At 40.3% G+C, this 21463-nt stretch overlaps 1 protein-coding gene across 2 annotated transcripts in view; it reads left to right on the top strand.

Annotated features, from left to right (window-relative positions):
• Window positions 1-18278, top strand: part of ctnna2 (catenin alpha 2) — a 281743-nt gene extending 263465 nt beyond the window's left edge. For both annotated transcript variants that reach the window (XM_023956970.1, XM_023956972.1), the window contains exons 15-18: window positions 420-601; window positions 1214-1319; window positions 15502-15636; window positions 17209-18278. In XM_023956970.1, the coding sequence (XP_023812738.1) occupies window positions 420-601; window positions 1214-1319; window positions 15502-15636; window positions 17209-17496 (711 nt within the window). In that variant the 3' untranslated portion in view covers window positions 17497-18278. The remainder of the gene's footprint in view (window positions 1-419; window positions 602-1213; window positions 1320-15501; window positions 15637-17208) is intronic.
• Window positions 18279-21463: the final 3185 nt, after the last annotated feature.

A 21463-nucleotide genomic window follows, 5' to 3' on the forward strand; every position in this document is an offset into this window, starting at 1 on the left:
GCTGAGAGAGCAAATGTGTTCTCAGAGATTGAGAGAGAAAAAAAAAATCATTTGCTTTCTAGCAATGTAAGATGTCAGGAGGTTTGTAAAGGTCTGTTTTTAAAATGCAAACAACATAGGAACTTATTTTAAAGCTTTTCAGACAGGCAGTAATGGACAGACTACAACACTAAAGGTGTTGGTACTCAGAGCTGTCAAAATGTATAATAAACTAAATGAAAGTAACAAATGGTGCCTCTTTATCCTTTTTTTTTGCTTTCAACTATCACTATGCTTGATCACCTCTTTTATCAGGAACCTATTATTCTTCACTGTTCTTCTTTATCACCTCTTCTAACTGTATCTATACCCCTCGTTTTGACAATTTCTGCTAAAGCTTGCACTTTCCTGCCCCTCTGTGTTTCCTGCACTGCCTCCAGGCCATCATGGCTCAGCTTCCACAGGAGGAGAAGGCCAAAATCGCAGAGCAGGTCGAGAGTTTCAGACAGGAGAAGTGCAAGCTGGATGCGGAGGTCGCCAAGTGGGATGACAATGGCAACGACATCATCGTGCTAGCTAAGCAGATGTGCATGATCATGATGGAGATGACAGACTTCACCAGGTAAACGCAACACATGATAAGAAATGTCAATCCTGAGAGTTACCAGTTTTGTGTGACTTCTATTCCGGACTGGGTTCTTCTGCACGAGTCGTGAGGGGTTTCATGTTGTGATTGGCTCCACAGCTGCACGGCCTAAACTTCTGAATAGCATCAGTGTTGTTGGCCTTCTGCCTGTGAGGCACTGGCTCCAAAATTACAGCGTTCCACAGACTCCAGTAACTCTCGATGGGCTAAATAAGTTATGCACACCATGCATATTCATGTATGCTGATCCTAGCCACTTTAACAAACACTTAAACATTAGCCGCTTGCAAGTTTTACATTATCCTCCGAATAAATGTGCTCACCACCGGCACAAACACAAGCATCTCTCAGGGATGTATTGTTATTTAAACTGTATTTTCTCCATCCTTTAGCTGTGACGTGTTTTATTGTTGGTTGATTTCAACGTGTTTGAGATAGCAGCAAAAACAAATTAGCTTCTATATTTAAGCCTGTACAACACAGGGGTGAGCTCAATCTTTAAAGGGAAGCTCTGCATGCTCACTGCCTCTGCAAATCCTCCCACCGCGTCTCATTCCTCCCCCTATTTTACTCCTTGAATTTTAACAGAGGCAAAGGCCCCCTGAAGAACTCCTCTGATGTGATCAACGCAGCTAAGAAGATCGCAGAGGCTGGATCCAGGATGGACAAATTGGCTCGAGCCGTTGCCGACCAGGTAGCTTCACAGTTAAATTGGTCTGACGTTCCCATTTTTTTTTTTTCCTCTTCATGTTTTTCTATCTGTCTTAAAGTATCCATGACTGTCATGGCAACTGCAGAAGAGCAAATTTGGAGTTAGAGTAAGTGGGCATAGCGAATGGAAATCATTGCTGTGAGTATTGATGAGGGTAACTGGAGTGGTGAAGCTTTGTTGCTGCATGAGTTTGTTTCCCAGTGGAGCAGACACTGAGAGAGCAAGACAGCAGAACTAAGTTGTAATATAATTAGCTTCCAACCGATGTGATGCATTTATTATCAGATGAGTACCTCTCTAAAACACTCTGACAGACCATTTTCAATATATAATCAATCAGGCTTGTGCCAGGGGAAGATGGGAGTTAGTAGAAATATGCATTTCTGCTGTGTAGGTGTGTGTACACTTAATGAAGTGAGTCTTTTTTTCTCTCAAAAACCCTCTTTAGATAAAGCGTACTGTAATGTTCTTTTCATGTTTTCTGCATCGAAGGGGAAGTGCGACTAAATCTTGGCTCAAAATTCACTGATTTAGTGAGACGTCCTTGTGTGTTTGTAATCACATCTCCTGGAAGCTTGCAGACCCTTGATACAATCACTGCTGCTTTGAGTACCACATGCTGGGCTGTAGATACTGTGTATTAGAGCTTAAATAAACCTGAAGAATGTCACTAATGAAATGTTTTTTTCAGTTCCTTTTTTCCTTTTTATAAAGTACATTAAACTTTTAAAATAAAGTACATTTATTGGTAAGTCATCCTATTAATATTTGAACTTGTGATGTCCATTTTTGAGTTTTTTTTGTTCAGATTATTTATTCCTTTTTTCATTGTCAGAACCTCATTTGGATTTATTTAAAAGTACATTTTCTTTAAATGCACATAGTTTCTCTTGAGATAAAAAAAAAACCAGAATAAGGTATATTTTGCATTTTTTTTATAGTATGCATTTTAGTGGCTTGTCTAGGAAACTGAAGCTAAGTAAGTACCAAAGATGTCAGTGGCAACACCAGATAATAGACGCTCTTCAAACTACCTGACTGTTAATGCAATTTCCCTTTTTTACTTCCATAAAGTGCAGCATATCATTGCAAAGCGGCTTTTTCTTGCTTCCAAATCTGTCTGAATTATGAAAATTGTGTAAAAAGTTGAAAAGTAAGTCAAAGAACATCAATGGCGGAGCTAAAACTCGAATGCTATAAACCCACTCCAATGAATATAGTTTAGTTTTCGAATATTTCTTTATTCAAATTGTTGTGAATCAGATGTAGACAATAAATGGTGTTGAAACAAGTCTGTAGCAGTGACGTAGGTGTTCTAATTGCCAGGCCACAAGCTCCCTGCTCCACTCAGACAACTAGGTCCATGTACATCTTTGTTTTCCTCATCTGAGCTGGCGTCAGACTCCAAGCTGTACAACTGGATAGCTCCAATGTCGCCATTTTTGTGAGGGGTGTGAGGGGTAAACAGATGGATGATGGGAAATGAGGACAGGCTTACTCTAAACAGTTCTGCCCACAATGTAGAGGTGAATTTCTAATGAACTACTGCCGCTCTCCAGCAATTATGCTCTAGGAAACAATAGTTTATGTTATTTGTTTTTTTTTTTTTGCATAATCATATTTAAAAGACCACTGGGAACGCTGTTACATTTGATCAAAAAATTGGTTGGAGTGGAACTTTAACAGGTTAATTGATCAGCTAATTGATTTGATCCACTAAGCATGGAGGCAGGGATCAAAACTATTTTGTGAACAGTTATCCTTGTGGACGTTAACAGAAAAATTCATTTTACTAGAAGAGAAAACTTAATTTTTCCACCATCTTGTGACAAGAAATGACTTCAGAAGAACAAGTCAATAGTGCAGAGCGACGGTGAGTTTTTGTAGCTGCAGAGCCAACTATGCTTTTATTCGGACAGACGGCTTTAGGCAGCTCTGGCACTTTTCTCCCAGTGCCACTCTGGCCTGCTCTCTAGAGCATATTGTGCTGCACAACAAAGTTTCAAAGTCTAATTGTGTCTCTCCAAAACTGTCTGTTGTGTATTAATGAGCTTAGACGAAGAGATTAAAGCAGGATCTTGTGGTGCGAACGCCTTGTAGTAAACACTTGTGCGTTTCTGTGTAGAGGCATTTATCTCTGTGTGCGACAGACAGGATGAAGCCAAAGTAAAAACCTGTATTTGTGTTTTCGCTGCTTCCTTCGTGGACTGCCAAGTGCCAATCAGTGTTTAACAAGGCTTTGAGTGGGAGTGGATGTGTCACGAGGCAAATCACCTGAAGAACTTGTGTTGGAATTAGCAGTTTGTTGTAATGAAAAGAGCAGGTGGCTTGCCATTTTTAATTGTCATTTCCTAAACCAGTGTTTACTGAATATTCAAAGCCTTCTGCCACATTTCCACAAACATCAAAGCTTTATTTTCTGACATAAACTGGGACAAAAAGTGTTTTCTTTATCCAATGAGTTTAACTTTTAGGCATTCATGCCATTCTTTTGCCTTGGCATTAATAGAATTCAAAGCCAAAGAGGTTTTCCTACTCCTGAAAAACCTAAACAGAAGTGCATCACTAATAGCAGAATGCTGACTACTTCCTCGTGTTGCTTCCAAATAAAAACAGGAGTTTTGCATTTAAACTTGACTGCAGGTAATCTGTGGGAGTCCCGTACTTTGACAGTAAGACAAAAGGTTGCTCTTCTGCTTTCTTGAAGCTCCCTTAAGTGGCAAATCTTGTCGCCATAACTCCACATCAGCACTATTGATGAACGCATGTGAAGCAGAAGGTAATTCAGCATGGAAAGAAGGTAGGACGGCGAGCTCATTTATAGCCATTTAGGTACCAGACTTGACGTGGAAAAAGCCCTCGGGGAACTTTACCCCATTTCACTCCAGAAATGTCCTTTTTTTTCTTCCCTTATCTCTTGTTCCTTTTCAATCAGCCGCTCAAGCTGGAGCATCAACTCCCAAATCCATTACAAATACCAGATTCCTACCTTCCATTACATTACGAATCCTGGTATTTCATCCCATCTGAACTCCACTCAGAACTTATTTTTTGTCAGCTCGACTCTTTGGCTTTGCATCGATCTGTCACTTGCTTGCACACTTATGAGTTCTGGCTTCAAAGCCCATAAGAATGCAAAGACTTGAGGCCTTTGTCACATGCACCGTTCAGGTGTTGCAGGTTTTTGGGTTGTCCAGGCCCATGGAGGGTCATAGATGGGATGTAAAAGGGAGTGCAGGTGTGTCTTGCAGCTCCCTTAAGGCTACCTTAAAGGTAATGAAAATGGGATTGTCGTGCGTATGTTATCTCAAAGTAAAGTAAGCCGGTACGGCAAACTGCCTCCGAATCTTATGCTGGTAAGCACTTGCGAGGAGATCTGCTGGGTGGCCAGTCTTTGCTGCTTTAACTTTCATTCAAAAGCAGCTGCAGGGTGATACCACTAAAGCTGTGAACCAGGCAGAACGTCATCTCATCATATATGTTTTCTTTCTGGTTTTTCGTCTCTTATCATTTCAATGTCATGTGATTTACATCCCTCTCTCCTTTCAAGGTATTGACTAATTCTCTCACTTCCTAAATGATTCATACAGTTTCTGAACACTGTTGTGATTGGTAGATCGATCTGGTTCAGATCAGTTCCAGATTCTACATTTCCTGCATTCATCAAGTTCCTTAGTACAATAATCAATAAAAGGTTGTTTTTTTCCCCCACAATGCCCTGTCTATATTTTTTATTCATAGTAAAGATTTATTCTCAACTGCATTTATCTGCATTACTGCTATTAAAAAGATTTACTTCGACATAATTTCTCTTTGTACCAGCATAAGCAGGAATCTACTTTCACTCCTGCATACAGTTGATGCTTTCACACGGTGCCCTGATGCCACACTCTAGCCATTAGTTGGGTAAGAGTACTGACTCCTTACTGACTGCACACCAAATGCTGAATGTACGGTGTGTGCCCGTAGGACGCCCAGAGGAAATTACACAAACTACACTGATTGTTTAACAGCCAAGCTGCATGCAGGGACTCCTCAACAGGCGTTTCAGTTTGGCCACTAGATGGAACTTGCACTGTAGCATTACACTTCTTTCCAGAAGATTTGAGCAAAAAACTGAAAGACCAGAGATGGTTACTTATACGTATACACATACCAGTGGAGCCACACTGGTAGGGAGGCAGGGAGGTCCCCCTGACCCTCTTTGCCTCCTGTGAGAGGGGATCGAACCCTTCTGTTATTAGCCGACCTGCTCAACCACCTAAATCTAGTCAGAAATGTACGTTTAGGTTGAAGGAGTGATAGCATTGGTCGTCATATGGGAAATTCCATTATACGTTAGCATTAACCTAGTGCAGGGGTCGGCAACCTTTTTTACTCAAAAAGCCGTTTGGGACATCCCCTAATGAAAAGAAAGCACCCGGAGCCACAACCCGTTTTAGCATCATTTAAAAATATTATGCATGTATATATTATAATATTATATCAAGGGTGCTCATTACGTCGATCTTCAAGGACATGAGTGAAGATCGCGGGCCAGAAAAATAAAAAAAGTACTTCTTAAAAATCCACCAGCCAATCAAAATCCTCACTGAGAAGTACGGGACTTGATTGACATGTAGAATGGCCAATCGGACATCCTCTGAAACATACATCACTGCAAATGCACATTGTGTTCTTAAAAGGATGATACCGCGGTCGCGTTGGGAGGAGCCACCAGCTGAAGCTTTGGTCTGATCGCTGCATGGAGCGATGTGTTTATCATTGCATGGTAGACACGGAGAATGTGGAGATCAGGTTTATTATTTTGAAGAGTTCTAGCAAGCTGCGTCTAAATCTGACGCCCGTGTTTGAATCTCTCTGACAGAGTTTGAAGCCAAAGCCCCTCCTCCGCCTCTTTACCTGCTTTTCCTCTCTACCTGTTCACCTGTTCATATTCTCTGCAGCTGAGATTTGTTTCCCCCGCGCTCCTCAGTGTGTCCTACACAGAGAGCGCAAAATACGATAGTCGGGTCTCTCCAGCGCAGCACAAGGATGAAAAAGCCGGACGCAGGTTATAGCGGGGATAGAGCGGGTTAAGAAAATGAATGGAAGAAGGCGGCCCGCTGAAGAAATATTCAATATTGTACACATTTTATTATTAGTCTGAACTATCTTTTATTTAGAAAAATCTTTTATTTTGCTAAATCAGTCCATTGCGGAAAAAAACATCAACAAAAGATATGTTGGGCGATTTTTGGCTGGGTCTGGCGGTTTTCAGATGACTTTTGGGCTGGAAAACTGTGACTCTATCTGGCAACACTGGCGCAAACTCTCTGTCATCAGCGAGTTGCTATCTGCCCCGCGGCACGTCAAGTTCCCGGCAGAAGATCACTCCGGACCGCGTGTGTCCTCCTGCTATCAGCTCTGCAGTTCTCACCCGATAAATACGAGCTCATTTAGGAAGCTGGTTTTGACGTGGTAGGCGCTTCGTACGGAGCCAGCAGATGAACAAACTAAAATAAAATTTAATTATTATAAAATACTCATTTTTTTTCAAAGTCACAGGGAGCCACAACAAAAGGATGAAAGAGCCACATGTGGCTCCGGAGCCATGGGTTGCCGACCCCTGAGCTAGTGCAGTTTGGCGTTACTGCTGTTATGCGTTGGGTCACCGGAAAAGGAAAGGAACAAAAGATCGATCTCTACTTTTATGGATCAATTATTGATTTACTAGCTTGGATCCGTTTAGATCCATTAATTGATTTTATCAACCCAACCCAATAATACTACACAACATTTGGCAGATAAGTCTTGTTTTGTTCCTGTCTGTGGAATGGCTCTGTATAAAACATCTCCACACTTCATTTTAGACATTCAATGCTGACAGGATGTGAGGATGTCACTTATCCGTATCAAAGTTAATCTTTTGATCTTTTTATTGACTTCCTGCATGTTGTAGGTTCTTTGTTAAGATTATGTCATCGCATATTCAAAGAGAAAATTACAAACTTAAACCAAAATCTTCTAGACAGGTAGTAAGCGCTTTGGGAAATGTTCAAATTTCAATTAAAAATAACTGTTCTGCTTTTTGTAGATTTAATTTTACCTCTGACACTTGTGTCAATATCTGCTATAGTTGCTTTTAAGTTAAAGTGTATTACAGCACCAGAGGACATTGTTATGAACATGTAACAATACCAAAAATCAATATAAAATGCATTAGTAAAGCCCTGCTTCCAGAGGAGCTATGGTGGCCATTGGCATTGATTTTAAACTAGCATTAGATGAAAATCTATTTTTATCAGGAGACACTTGATCTAGATATAATGGACCATTTCTACTCAACCTAGAGAGTTTTGAAACTGTTAAGTAAAAAAAAAATTATGTGTCACTTATTTTGTTAGGCATGACTTATTTTTTTTAAGTATTTAATAAAATTGTGAGGATGTCTGTCTCCATGGTATCAGACTCTGACAAACAAGAGCATTTTAGTTTGAACTGACGCTCAGAGTTTCAGAGAAAGAAGCATTTTCAACTGTTTTTTTTGTAAAAATTGTTGTGGTGCTATGAATGATTGTTCTCTTGCGTCATCTTTTTGTGCAAATGCTGGCTGTCATATTTGACTTGAGAAAACTTTTGTGAATCCCAAAGTGTGTAAGCCCAAATCCTGCATTCTCCACCACTGCGGTGGATGTCTGGTAGTTGTTTTTTGGGTCGTTGATTTGCTGCTTGGTTTTCTCTCCAACTTGTTGGGTTTTTGCCGGCTTGTTTAGATCTAATTGCAAACTTCGCTGCATTGCTGTGTTTTTTTTTAAACGGAAATGGCTTGGCCTTCATAATCCATAGAAACAAACCCTCCTTTTTGTGTCTTTTTTTTGGTGTACTGTTGGGAGCTTTACCTCTTAACATACGAAATAAGACCTTTACATTCTGAAAAAAACATTGGGGGAAAAACAAAGACTTTTTTTTTAATGCATGCTTTTTTGTGAACTTTAAATTTTAGCTTTCAGATGCAAAAAGAGAAAAAAAAACAAAGCAAAACCTTAACAAATGTCATTTATTTTTTATAAGTGCTGCAAAATAGACACAGTGTTAGAGTTAAAACAGCCAGACGTGTGTGTGTACCTGTCACAACGAGTGCCTTTGCTGCTTTTGATTTTCAAACAGGAGCAAAGCTGTTGCTGCCTGCTGACAGCAGGGAAACAAACGTGACTGCTGTGTAATTAAATGACTTAGGAAAAACAAGAACTAACCCAAATTAATATATTTTGAAGCACACAATGGTGGTGTTATCGGAACAAAGGGAAACATCTGCAATGTTAGAAAATTGTGTCTGGATTTAATTGTTGAAAATGATCATTTATTTGTTAAAAAATGGTCATTGGAGATGATAAAAGACCAAAAAACACGAAAACTAATCCTTTTTCGTTAAACATGGTGTTGTACAGACTCTGCATGTTAACAAAATACTGTTTCCATTCTGATAGAATGTCCACCTTTCCTATAGTCCCAAAGGCAGATTTCCATAAAGGGGCATTTACTGCAGCATCTGCACTAATAGCTATGTTGGATTACCATTCAATACATGTTTATTTTTCAGTATAGATTCAGTTTTTGTACATGCTTTTCTGGGCCCAAAAATACATCCATTTTCAAAGAATAACATACGATTATGCAAAACCATGGGAGATGCTTGAAGAGTGAGTGGGGGGGGGGGGGGGTCACAGTACTCCCATTGTTGTGTCTATGTTTACCTTTGCAAATGGGTGTCATGCATTTCTGCTACATGCAGGCATTGCATATGTGGCATGACTGTATCATATTCCAGAAGGAGATGTTTCCCCTGCAGACCAGAACACCTCATTTCACCTATCTGTATGACCCAGAGTCATGGTTTGAAAGGGTAAGGCAGAACATGCAGTCCCGCTTAAATATTAATGAGTTCATGAGCTGGATTATGTTAAAAATAGACATAGATGGGTTTTTAATCATTGACTGTATATGAGAGCTGGACCAAGTGAATGAGGCGTTACCCATAGAAAATGGCTCACTTGCAGCTTCAGCAAAATGATGTCAGTTCAGTTACCATTTTTTTTATGATATATGTGCTGCCATGTTGGAGCCAGATGACGCAAGTAAGCAAGGATTGGTCAGAGCGGGTCAGCATTTTTCTATTGATACCAATCTCGCCAATCAAGAGTGAGCTTGTTGGAACTCCACACCCCTATCACTGGGTAGAATCTGTCAATCAAACGTTTTGAACATTTCACATGCGGGCCAGCAGACACTACAGATATTATATTAGACATTTGATTGCTCAACTGGTATTAGAGCAAGAATAGTCATTCTGAGAATTATAATGGCTGCGTAATAGCTGTTTTTTTTTTTCTCAATAGGAGTCTGTGGATGTTTAGTTTCTTTCTGTTTGGAAGACCGGGGGGGGAGGGTTACTCAGTCCAGTTTTCATATAAAGTCAATTGTTTTCATACTTTATTAAATATATGATTCAATTTTTCTTCAAATGCTACCTTGTATACTATAAAATGAAGGGGTGAAAACGAAATATCGATATTGTTGAAGGGTTAAAAAATGGAATGGAAATTTCCTGTTGCAAAATGTTTCTGCCATTTGTCTTTGCTGAAGCCGCTTTCATGTCTCTGCTAGAACCGTCGCCATTTTATGTAGCAGATCATAGAAACCTAAAAAAGCTAAAAGCAGTCAACAAAGCAAAAGTTCTGGATTTTGTTTCTCAAAAGTTTGAGAGGTTGTTTGTTTGTTCTGCATCAGCACAGTAGTAATTCATTTGTCCACATTTGGACTCTGACTCATTCACTATCAGGTCTAAATTATACAAATAACAGGAACAAACGACTCACATGTACTCCTCAGAACACAAGAGATCTTGCAGAAATACTGATGCAAGTGTGAAGATTGAAAAGAGTTTTGGAAAAGGTCAAACAAAGAGTCTTTTCTGACATGTGGAATCCAACTTCATGTTAAGGGGGAAATAAAGGTTCAATGAGCCATGCTAAGCAATGGACCTTACAATTTATTTACATCAACAGGGAATCTGTCAGATAACCAGGCAATTAGTCAGCTGTTCAATAGAGGACAATTGTGTCATGTCTGTATCAAAGTGGCTTAGGGCATCAGTGTACAGATGTGTGTGTGTGGGTGTGTGTGTTTGTGCAAGCGTCGCTAAGTGAGTGAGGCAAAGCCAGCAGTTGCGATGCAGTAATAATACCAAGCAATAAGCACTCTCCCTGTCCCTCTGGCTGCTCTGTGAGCTTGGAGCTCCACCTCAGATTCACCTAAGTGCTCCCATCCGCCGCTTAAGTATTCCTCACTATCATGCTTTAAGTCCAAGTACAGCACAAGTGAAAATGCTTTTGGAAATTTGAGGAGCAAAAAAAAAAAAAGAAAGCAAGATTTTGATTTACTCCTACAGTCGCACTTGAATGTGTAGAACGATCATAAGTAAATGTAATTACATTTCAAAACCTTAAGAAAATGAGCAACTGTATCTGCCCGTTGAACACTTGGGAGCCTGTCTGTTAAAAATAATAAAAACACTTATGAGTGAGTCTGTGACTAACCAAGTTAGTTTTTCTTTTCTCATTTTATAGGACTGGGCTGTGGAGACATGGAAATAAAAGTCACTCTATAGCTTTAGCAAAATGTATATCCTTGTGGAAGATGTTTTAGATTTAGAGAGTGTGTGTGTGTGTGTGTGTGTGTGTGGGGGGGGGGGGGGTTGACAACAAGGTTCTAAGCTAATTTGATGCTTTTACTTTCATCGTTTTGGTCTTATACGACAAAGTGGGTGGAACAACCAGGCCTAACAGTTGCTGGAATAAACTTATTCTATCTCTTCTAGAGCAGAGGATTCAAAAGGCCACACCCCTACTTGGGCCCAAATCAGTATCAGACATAAAACAATGATGAGTGTGTGTACATTTACCAGGCCAAACAGGCAAACCAGTTTTGAAATAGAGGTGCAACTGTATATTCTTATTGTAAGTGTAGCATGAAAGGGAGAAATATTCTACACCAAAGTTAGTTAAAAACTTTTCATTTTATTAAACTGAGAGTATAATAAAAAGATTCTTGGGGTCACCAGAAAAGTTATAACTCAAAAATTATCATCTGTTACCTATAATCAATTAGGTAGTAATCAATTTATCAGTCTCAACCAAAGGCCGTTCGTACCTTGAAAGGGACTTTATAACGAAAAAGAAATAACGAAATCTGAACAAAGACACCTTTTGAACATTTATTGAATATAAGAATTCATAGGCAGTTGTTAAATCATAGCAGAGGATAGTGATATATGTAGAAGATGTGGAGATGCTGCAGAGGCAAGAGAAAGAGATACAGATCTAAAGAGACATGGTTTGTTGGTAAAATCCATGTCAGGCATGATGGCCGAAAAAAAAAGAAAACATAGACATGAGCTTTCAATTAGCAAACTAGAAATAAGATTTCAAAAAAATATATTGAAATGATAATTACGCTAAGTGTGTCATTGTGTAGGCGTAAGTGTGTGTTGTGTATGAAAAGGTGTTTAAGTGATGAGTCTGAGAATGGATCCTCAGATGGGATTAAAAATTGAGGCAAAGATGTTATGCTTGCAAAAATAAATGTAATCTTTACTCTGAGCAAAGGCAGTGACTGCATGAGTGAAGCTGTACTCTTCACCAAGCGGTCTGGTTCCATTCGATCCGTCGAGAATGGGTGGAAATGCTCTGTTATCGGCAAGAGGCTTCAGCAATTGAGCTATGCGCCAAGATCTTCCCCCAGGAGTAAGTGTGCTGATGGTTTCTTCTCAAAGGAAACCTGTGGGTTTGCTCACTTTAGTCACTTGGCTTCTGCGGTGGTGGAGTAACTGCTTTCTCCAAAGTTTGTGACCAAAATGTATAAGTTGCAAAGCTGGCCAGGCAACAAAACATATTGACGTTTGAAAAATAAAAATTGCAAAAAAAAAAGCATCAAAATTGCAAAAAGGTGGGAGTCAGTCTGTGAAATTAGCTGGAGACCAGAAATGTTGAGAAAGAAGAAAGAATTAGAACCAAAGAGACGTGTCTTAATCTTAAGACTTAACTGAGATTAGAGAAGGAGAACTTGGTTTCTCCTTAAGGGTTTGAAACAACACTTAGAAAAACTCAGAAAGAACTAAAAAAAAAAATCTAAAGGAAAGTTAGAAGATCTAAAAATCAGGAAAAATTTCAGAAAATCAAACAAAAACTAAAACTGAAAACTGTAGAGAAAGAGGAAAAAGCAAAAACTGAGCACCTTGGCCTGTGCGCCAGGTCTCAAGCCTCGAGAGAGGGACAGGTTTAACCAATCCGTGCGTAAGTTGGGGTCCTTTTACAACCAGGTTGGGTCACTACGTTCCAATGAATCTGGATAAGCAAATATCAGTCTGGCCTCTCAGTGTGGCTCTTAATTACTGGTTTAACCCTTGTGCTATCTTAGATGACCCCACCCTTGCATTGACGTGTTCTCCCTACCATGACAAAGGTGGATAAAGGTGGAAAGTGTTCATGTAATCCATGGACACCAGTGAGGTTCACAAATCATTGAAGAAAAAAGGTTCAGCGCACTGTCTAGTGGGTCTAGATGACCCAACTCCCAATGGTAGAGTGCCTAGGATAGCACAAGGGTTACAGAAGGTAGGGGTTTCCCTATAAAACAAAGTTTGAAGCAAGCCAAAATGTGTTTGTTACAAATCCTATATGTGACTAAATAGAACGCATCATACTCCACATAACATATGTCAACAAATGATACAAGTATTAATAGTTAAAACAAGATTATTTCATTGCTTTTGGTCTCAAAGGAGTCGAGACACTTTCTTCTGTGAAAACAAAAGTTCGGTTACACGCATTTCAAGTTGACACCAAGCCATTTTCTCTTGAAGCTGGGAAGAGATATTTTGCATGTTTGAGGTTCGCAGCACATTTTAAACTAACTTGGTTTAGTAACAAGCTACCTAATGGAGACTTAGTGAACTGTACAATTGGTTTTTGCCAAATGCATGTCCATTATGATGATTCTAAACACCCATCTAGATGACATTGATATTTAGAGGACAGATGTAAAAAAAAATTAAGCTTAGAAATGCGTTTCTCTGTATTTCCTTATTCAAACCATAGTGAATCAGGAGCAGTTGGAAAAAGGGCGTATTTGTGACGTAGAAAATGCGCTGGGAGGGCCACAAGCTCCAAGCTCTCAGCAACAGGAGGGTGAAGCGAGGTTGCTCTGTGCCCATTTACCGTACAATATATAACTGGACGAATTGCATGTGACGTCACACATAGAAAATGCTTTGCTTCCAGTTCAAATCAAATTAAATTACTTCAGTTGCCATTTTTCACTATATATCCGTCGCCATGTTGGAACCAGACGTACTCAGTCAGCTGCGATTAGTTAATCTACATTTCTACGGCCACCACTCTCTCCAGTACGGATTGGGCACACTAGAAGGCCACACAGCCTCAGCTGACAGCCGGCTCAGGAAAATCTGTCAATCAAATGCTTTGAACATACAACGCGAGGCCACCTACTTTTATTGAGGTATCTGATTGGTCAGTTTCTAACTTGAATGACTTGCGCTACAACATTAGGTTTAGCAAGAACATGTTAGAAAAGGTATCAGAGCAAGAATAGTTATTCTGACAAACAGAATGACTGAGAAATAGCTGTTTATTTTTCCATGGAAGTCTATGGGATTTTGGCTTTTAGGACCTAGCAGGTACAACCAATTTGGAACGCGGGGGCTTGTTCAGTCAAGTTCTTATTTATTGTCAAGGTCTTTTATTTAAATTCTTTACTGAGTTTTAACTTGTAATCCAGCCTACAGAGTGCTAAAAGCAAAAGAAAACATTGTCTTTATAACAGTTGTTGTCTTAAACGTTCAAAATATAAGTTATTTTGTAAAAGCGCTCTATGCAAAACGCATCTATGGTTTGTAAAGGTAAACACTTGGACGCCAATTGCAGGTATAGATGTGAGTTAAAGCTAAAAAATGATACGCCGTGACCCGCTTTACTGGCTGTGCTTGACCTTCAGCGAAGCACTTACGGCTTGTCGATTCTGCTCATCTTAGCATGTGAGGCCTTTTGTTAAAGGGAGGGGATTATGTCAAAGACACCATCAAGTCCGGTGGGAGGTATTTTTATAGCCCTGCCGGATGTTTGACCTACTCACTGTCCATGCGCAAGAAGAACAAGAAGGAAATGAGCTGTGCATTTTCCCATGCAGGTTTGCTCAATCTCCTACTTAGGACAATTTCATTTTAATTACTAGAAGGAAGGTGTTTCTTGGGTGCAATGCTCAAAGAGTTCAAGGCGCTGATGCAGTTTTCTTTACCCACTGGGATCTTAGTGGGCCATAGCTAGCTTCTGGAAGCCTTCCAAATGGAATAAAAAGGCATAATGTGTGTGATGGTGGGACACCTGAGGAGGCGGTCCTCGTCCTCCACGTTGGTCCATTTACTGCTCTGTATGAATACTGTCTTTGCTGCTGAAGCAGCATAAAGGCCAGCAGGACCAGGTTATGACTTCTGATCTGTATAAAGTCAAAAGGGGGACGATAAATAAAAAGGAGCAGCTGTAGTGGAAGCAGGGACGTATGCTTTTGAAAGTCCATCCATTTTTAATTTGATCTTCTCTTACCGTTGCACTGTGGCTCGTGACCAATACGGTTCTCCAGAGTAAATGAGTCTGACAGCTTCAACCTGCCTGAAACAAAACAACACTGGAAAAAGTGTTGAGCGATTTCTTCCACACTTAAAGACAGAAAATAACAGCTAGAATGCTGGGTGACTGGTTGTTCTTTTTCTTGCCATTATTTTGATTTAAATTACATTTAAAATCAGAGACTTTGATCTTTTTCCATCATGGGTTAGTAAGAAAAAGGCATGTTTTCTAGTTTGTTTTATTTGGTACTCTGCCATCCTTGTGTGTTTGTCTTTATTAGAAAGTGGAAGCTGAATGTTTATCATTGTTGTGACTCTTATTGATCATAGACTCATTCTAAACTAGAGGTGACCAGATTTTTTGTAAATGTACTCCTCGTTTTTTGAATTTATACATTCCTTTTTTTAACCTCTCCACCCATGTTTGATCCGTGTGTGTGTGCAGCTTTACAGTCTGTGTTTTGATTCTCATTTCCTGTTTAGTGCCCTGATTCCGCCTGCAAGCAGGATCTGCTGGCCTACCTGCAGAGAATCGCCCTGTACTGTCATCAGCTCAACATCTGCAGCAAAGTGAAGGCTGAGGTGCAGAATCTGGGTGGAGAGCTCATCGTATCTGGGGTGAGTCTGTACATAAATAACCCGGGTATGTCTTGATTCTCCTTCACTCGCTTTAGCTAAAGATAAGCCGTTAGCGGTAAGTCTTGATCATGAGACTTGATCCTTGTAACGGCAGTTTTTATGCTCTACATGCTACGTGGATCAAAACCCTCATAGTATTAGGTCAAGATGGCGCTCAGAAGATGAAAGGAAAGGTCATGCAGATTAACGCTGATGTGGTGATAAGTGAACTATGCACCACGGGATTTTCTCCATTTATGATTTTCAGAAATTCCTCCTTACAACTAGAATTTCCAGTTTTATTTTCTAGTTGTAAGGTTTTTTTTTCTGATTGTCGGTGCATTGATTGAAACTGTTTGCTCTGATGCTGCTTGAACAACATACAAAATAGGAAAATACAAATGTTTTCTTTTTTGTTTTGTTTTAGATGATTGAATCGATAATGATGCTGGTAAAACTGAGCTTCATCGCCCCCTCCTCTTTTGTAAAAGGAGCGCTCCTAAGTGCTGTAATATTTACAGACCCCGCTGGCCCTTGTAGTCGTGTTTCTTCCCTGAGACCTGAAGGTTTTACTGTTTGAACAAACTGCAGTGGGAAGGAGTGACAGATAAATAATGGGAAGGCTTTCCATCAGTCTGGATTTTTTTATTCCCCACCCCTCCGATGGACCATAAACTGTGATCAACACCCCAGACAACTGTTTTTCCCCTGTTACTAGTCAGATGCTAATCCTGCGTTTTTGTAGAAACATATTGGCAAAGAACACAAAAAGAAGCTTGGAGGGAAGTTTAGAAGGGGGGCTGAGGTTAAAACAGGAAGGAACTGATTTGGCTCATTATTGCACGGGGGTGCTTGATTTTTTATTATATGTTCCTGTTTACTTGGGCCTCCGCTTGCCAAAAAATAAGACCTGTCACAATCAACTGATTTTTTTATTGTTAGTTTTTTTCATACAAAATATAGGTTTTGCTCAATTTTACCACTTCATGAACAATGGCAGTAAAGGAGCAGCTTAAAAAAAAAAGAAAAAAAACACAGCCAATTTTTGATAAAACCAGTTTTGATTAAACTATGACGAGTTTTCTTAAAAAAAGGGAAACCCAAAAAGTTGTTTCCAGAATATGGACCTTTTGAGGTCCGTGTAAAAGGAAAAACAAATGAGAAAGGGCTTTTGACATCCCGGGACTTGACTCTTTCAAGTTGCATAATTTCTGTAATATGCAAGCCCTGCTGAGAATCTTACCTTTTCGAGGTTTCCTGCTGGAATGCACACTCATTAAAACGAAACAGTTGACTCGTCTCAGTGTGATGCTGGAAGAGGCACTCTGGCCGCCGACCCCTAAATGTCAGCCAAACAAAACAGATGGAGACAGAAATACACCTGACCCCCATCTTTGCTCATTAAAAACCGCTAAAATAAGATGTCATATACCGAAGGTTATGTATCCTGTCTGATTGCTCGTGGCAACACAGAAAGGTGTGTCATATGGCAAATATGCCCTATATCATTGAAGCCTTGCCTCCTTCCTTTCACTTAAACTTGTTTGCACCTCGACTGTCTTTACGTTGTAGCTGGATAGCGCCACGTCTCTGATCCAAGCAGCCAAGAACCTGATGAACGCCGTGGTGCTGACCGTCAAAGCCTCCTACGTAGCTTCCACCAAGTACCAGAAGGTGTACGGCACGGCCGCAGTCAACTCACCAGTGGTATCATGGCGCATGAAGGCACCCGAGAAGAAACCTCTTGTGAAGCGGGAGAAGCCGGAGGAGTGTCAAACACGCGTACGGCGAGGCTCCCAGAAGAAACACATCTCCCCCGTCCAGGCTCTCAGCGAATTCAAGGCCATGGACTCCTTCTAAGAGGTTCAAAGAAAAGAAAATGCAAAAAGAGTTGGATAGTTGAAAGTGGTTGAAAAAAAAAGTCTCTTTTTACAGTGTGTTAACCCACTTCTGTTTGCTCCCCTCGTGTGCTTGGTGACACCTCAGGAGGACTGCAGTTCATGATGTTCGCTCCCGTGAACATCGGACTGTTACAGACTGCCGACACACTCCCAACTGTATTTATTGATCTTATTGTAGCTTAACATGTGAAACGAGCAACTTCTGAAAATAATGAAAACATATCAGAAGAGGACAAGTGGCATTTAAAAAAAAAAAAATTGTGGCAGTTGATATTTTAGCTATATCATTGTTGTGCTACTGACTGGCTGTGTGTGAGCACACTTAAAAAGCCTTGAATAGTTCAATAGAGGAGCTGTTTTAACGTACAGATGAGTCTAGGCTTTTTTTTTTTTGGTTCATTTCTTTAATCTTTTCTTATTTATTTTTATTAGATGTTTCCCATGTAGACTAGAATCTGTTTAAAATACTAGGCTTGTTTCCTTGTCCCTGATGAGTACAATGACATCATCCTGGTTTGGTTTTCTTTTCTAAGTCTTTTTGTTAACCAAAGGTTTACAGTATTCCCTTTATGAAACCATCTTCTTGAACTTCTCCATTTACTCTGATGAGCTTGTTTGGAAGTTGTGTAGCGTATAATATAGACAGAGAGGTTTGGCTAGTTGTGGTTTTGCTCCAACAATAGAGTTGCTGCATACACTAGCTTTATATTCACCCCTTCTCTAATAAACCCCTCAACTTGACCCTCACCGCTTCCTGGTGTCGTTCTTGCCTGTGAGCCATTCAGCCTCAAGGTTTTTCTCTAATGATGTGTTTTTTACTTATCTGTGATCTGCAGATGAGAAGAGCCCTGTTCAGGGAAAAAATCTATACGTACTAAAAGCTTGTAACAACGGAGGGATTGATTCAAGGTCAAAGGTCAGCTCCTATCTGTTATTTTTAATATTGTGAGTGGAAGTAATTGGCTTTTCCTTCACAGGATCACATATCATCCCTTACAGCTGTCATGTTCCTCAAAAGTCCTGAAGCTTTGTGGTAGATTTTACCAGAAAACATTGTACACAAATGTTCTTTCCAGGTAAGAAAGTCTCAACATCCGGTGATGAGTAGACCTCCCTTCACCGCTGGTTATTTCTCAGTGTTTCTCCATTTCTGCCTGACATTTCTCTCCCTCTAACTCATTTCTGTGGAGGGAAGGACTCAATATTCTCCCACCGATCACTAGAGACCCGCTGAGACTCAAAGGTCTGGACCTGGACAAATTTCAGGCCGTATCACAGCGAGTTTGACATTTGCGGGGTTAAATGCGATGCCTCAACCACTATTGTATGGATTTCCATTAATCTTAGTGCAAAATTTCATGTCCCTCTCAGAGGATGTACTGTTATCTATCGGATGGTGACCGCAGTGAACTCTGGGAAACTCGGGCCGCCCTCCTAACAACAGCGTTCAGTCACCCACACATCTCAGCAGGAAAGGGGAGCTGGGGTTTCAGTTTCTGATGCAGACTCATCTGTTTTCCTAACATTTACTCAAATCAGCTGTTTTTCTTTTAGAACATATGGCCTTTTTTTTTAAAATCTACAAATCGACTTTATTATATTTTGTACATTAAAGACCAACTCCAATGAAAACTGCATTTTTTGGTGTTTAAACATGTTCTTATGCCATTTGGCTGATGATGGAGGACAAATAAGAAAATTAAGCTCAAAATTGCATTTCTGACTATTTCTTTATTCAAATTATTGTGAATCAGGAACAGACAAAAAATTGAAGAAGATATAAGCCACACTTGAGATGTAGAAAATACACTGGGTGAGCCACAAGCTCCCTGCTCCGCTCCATTCTGATGCATCCACTTGTAGACGACTACATCCATGTATGACCTCCTTTTTCGCGTCCCAGTTGGTATCTGGCTCGAATCTATATGACTGGATAGCTCCAATAATTGGTCGCACCAGTAATGTTTGGTTGGGGGTGTGAGAGGCTGTTGTAGTGGGAGAGCGTGTAAACAGTGAGCTCTCAGCAACAGAGAGAAAAAGGGACAGTCCGTCCCACAACTCAGAGGTGAACTTTTAATAAACTCCTGCCACTCTGCAGAGATTACCTCTTGAGAAACAACAGTTGTTTTTTTTGTGTGTGTTTTTGAGGGGGGCTAAAAAGGGCACAATCATAGTTAAAGACCACCGGGAATGATTTTAAAATAGATCAAAAGATGATCAGAGTGGGTCTTTAAATATAAATGGCTGAACTATTTTTTTATTTTAAATACATTTTCACAGTTTCATTTACATTTGCAGGTCAAACTTCTGACAAACTTACAAACCAAGATCAATGACAAAGTTTTATGTCTTTCATCCATTTCACCGCTCGATCTTTCTCAGGTGAGTATATGCCTGCCTTAGGTTCATCCGGGGAAGAGCTTCTTAAAAATAGATGCCTGACGATGAAGAGATCACCGGTCAGCGAGGCAGAGAGGTTGAACCGCTCCTCAAGCAAAGACAGAGAAAAGAGTGGAGACTTTGAATGTGAAGAGCTCCAGAGCGGCTTTTTGGAAAACCACTGAGACCTGACAGCGACCTTCCTTCATGGTGAGTGGTTCTGTTGAATCAGGCCGCTTTAGGAGGCAGCGCAATGCATTCCTTTCACCGAGGATCTTTATCAGGTCCCTGAAGGCATCACATGAGCACGCTACTGTTAAAACGGCTAATTGCTGCACACGACCTTGATCTCTCACGAATCAAACCAGAAAGCATCGACAAGCAGAGCTGTCCCAATAATGGTTCACGCAACGCTAGTTAAGATAATTCTGCCGCTCAGTCATTGATAATGAATGAGGTTTAGTATCTAGCCGCATTGTACCTCTAATGACCATTAAACACAGCCTGCATCAGACACCCGTGCATCACCAGAGCACTCTCTGTTTAGGAAATGGGGCCACAGGGGAGAGGTAGCAGCACATTCCAGTTAATGGAGGGATTAATTCCTGACAGTGGTGCCATCTCAACCCAAATAATCACGGCGTGTATCCATCTCCACTATCCAAATAAAACAAGGCAGGATGGCAGTCGGCCCGCTTTCTGGAAATTAAAGGAAGAAGTAATTAAAAAGACATTATCATGTCAGCAGAAAGGCCAGTGCAGGACGGGAGCACTTTGAATGGGTGGGATGTCTGTCTGTGATGCAGTGTATTTGAAGGATTAAATTCCCCCAAATCTAATCTAGTTAAATGCACCTCCCTTAGACCGCGGACACAGAGGAAAATGACTGTCCCGCTCCCAGACGGAAAATGTTGACGGATAAGGCCCAGCCAGCTGCTGCTGCGTGTTCGTCTGGCTTTGGCTCTGCCGCGTTAGAGGCCTTCTGACACTGAAAACGTTGCCATCTGCACATATGGACATCAGCGGCGTGAAGGAACGTCCCCGGAAAACAAAATCAGTTCACAGTGAGGTAACCTTTTCGTAAGCAGGCACTGAGCTTCAAAAGATTAAGAGGATCATCAACTTGATATTCTTATTTCATGAGATGTTTCTGATTTTTCTTTTCTGAAATAAAATGCGGGGATGTCTGAGGCAAAAGTTCCAAAATGTATTCATTTTGAAAGATTTTTTTGTGTGTGTGTGTGTGTGTGGATTCATCAAAAAAACCTTTTTGTTGAACTCGTCTTCCGTAAAAAGTCAAACTTAATCCAGATTTTCGCAAAAAGTCATCAAGAAAACTAATTCTAGTTTCTTCCAGATCTAGATAATGACCAATGTTTTTCCTGTAAAACAAACAAAATGCTAAAGCCTGAACCGCACCACCAAATGGATCTGGTTCCATAAATGATGACTAAAAGCAGGCATCATTCATAATGCTTAAATATTGAGGACTGTTTTCTTGCAGCTTTTATTCACCATCAGCCCGTGCTGCTTTTATCAAACAGAGA

The sequence above is a fragment of the Oryzias latipes genome, chromosome 1, assembly GCF_002234675.1.
Source record: "Oryzias latipes chromosome 1, ASM223467v1".
NCBI classification, from domain to species: domain Eukaryota; kingdom Metazoa; phylum Chordata; class Actinopteri; order Beloniformes; family Adrianichthyidae; genus Oryzias; species Oryzias latipes.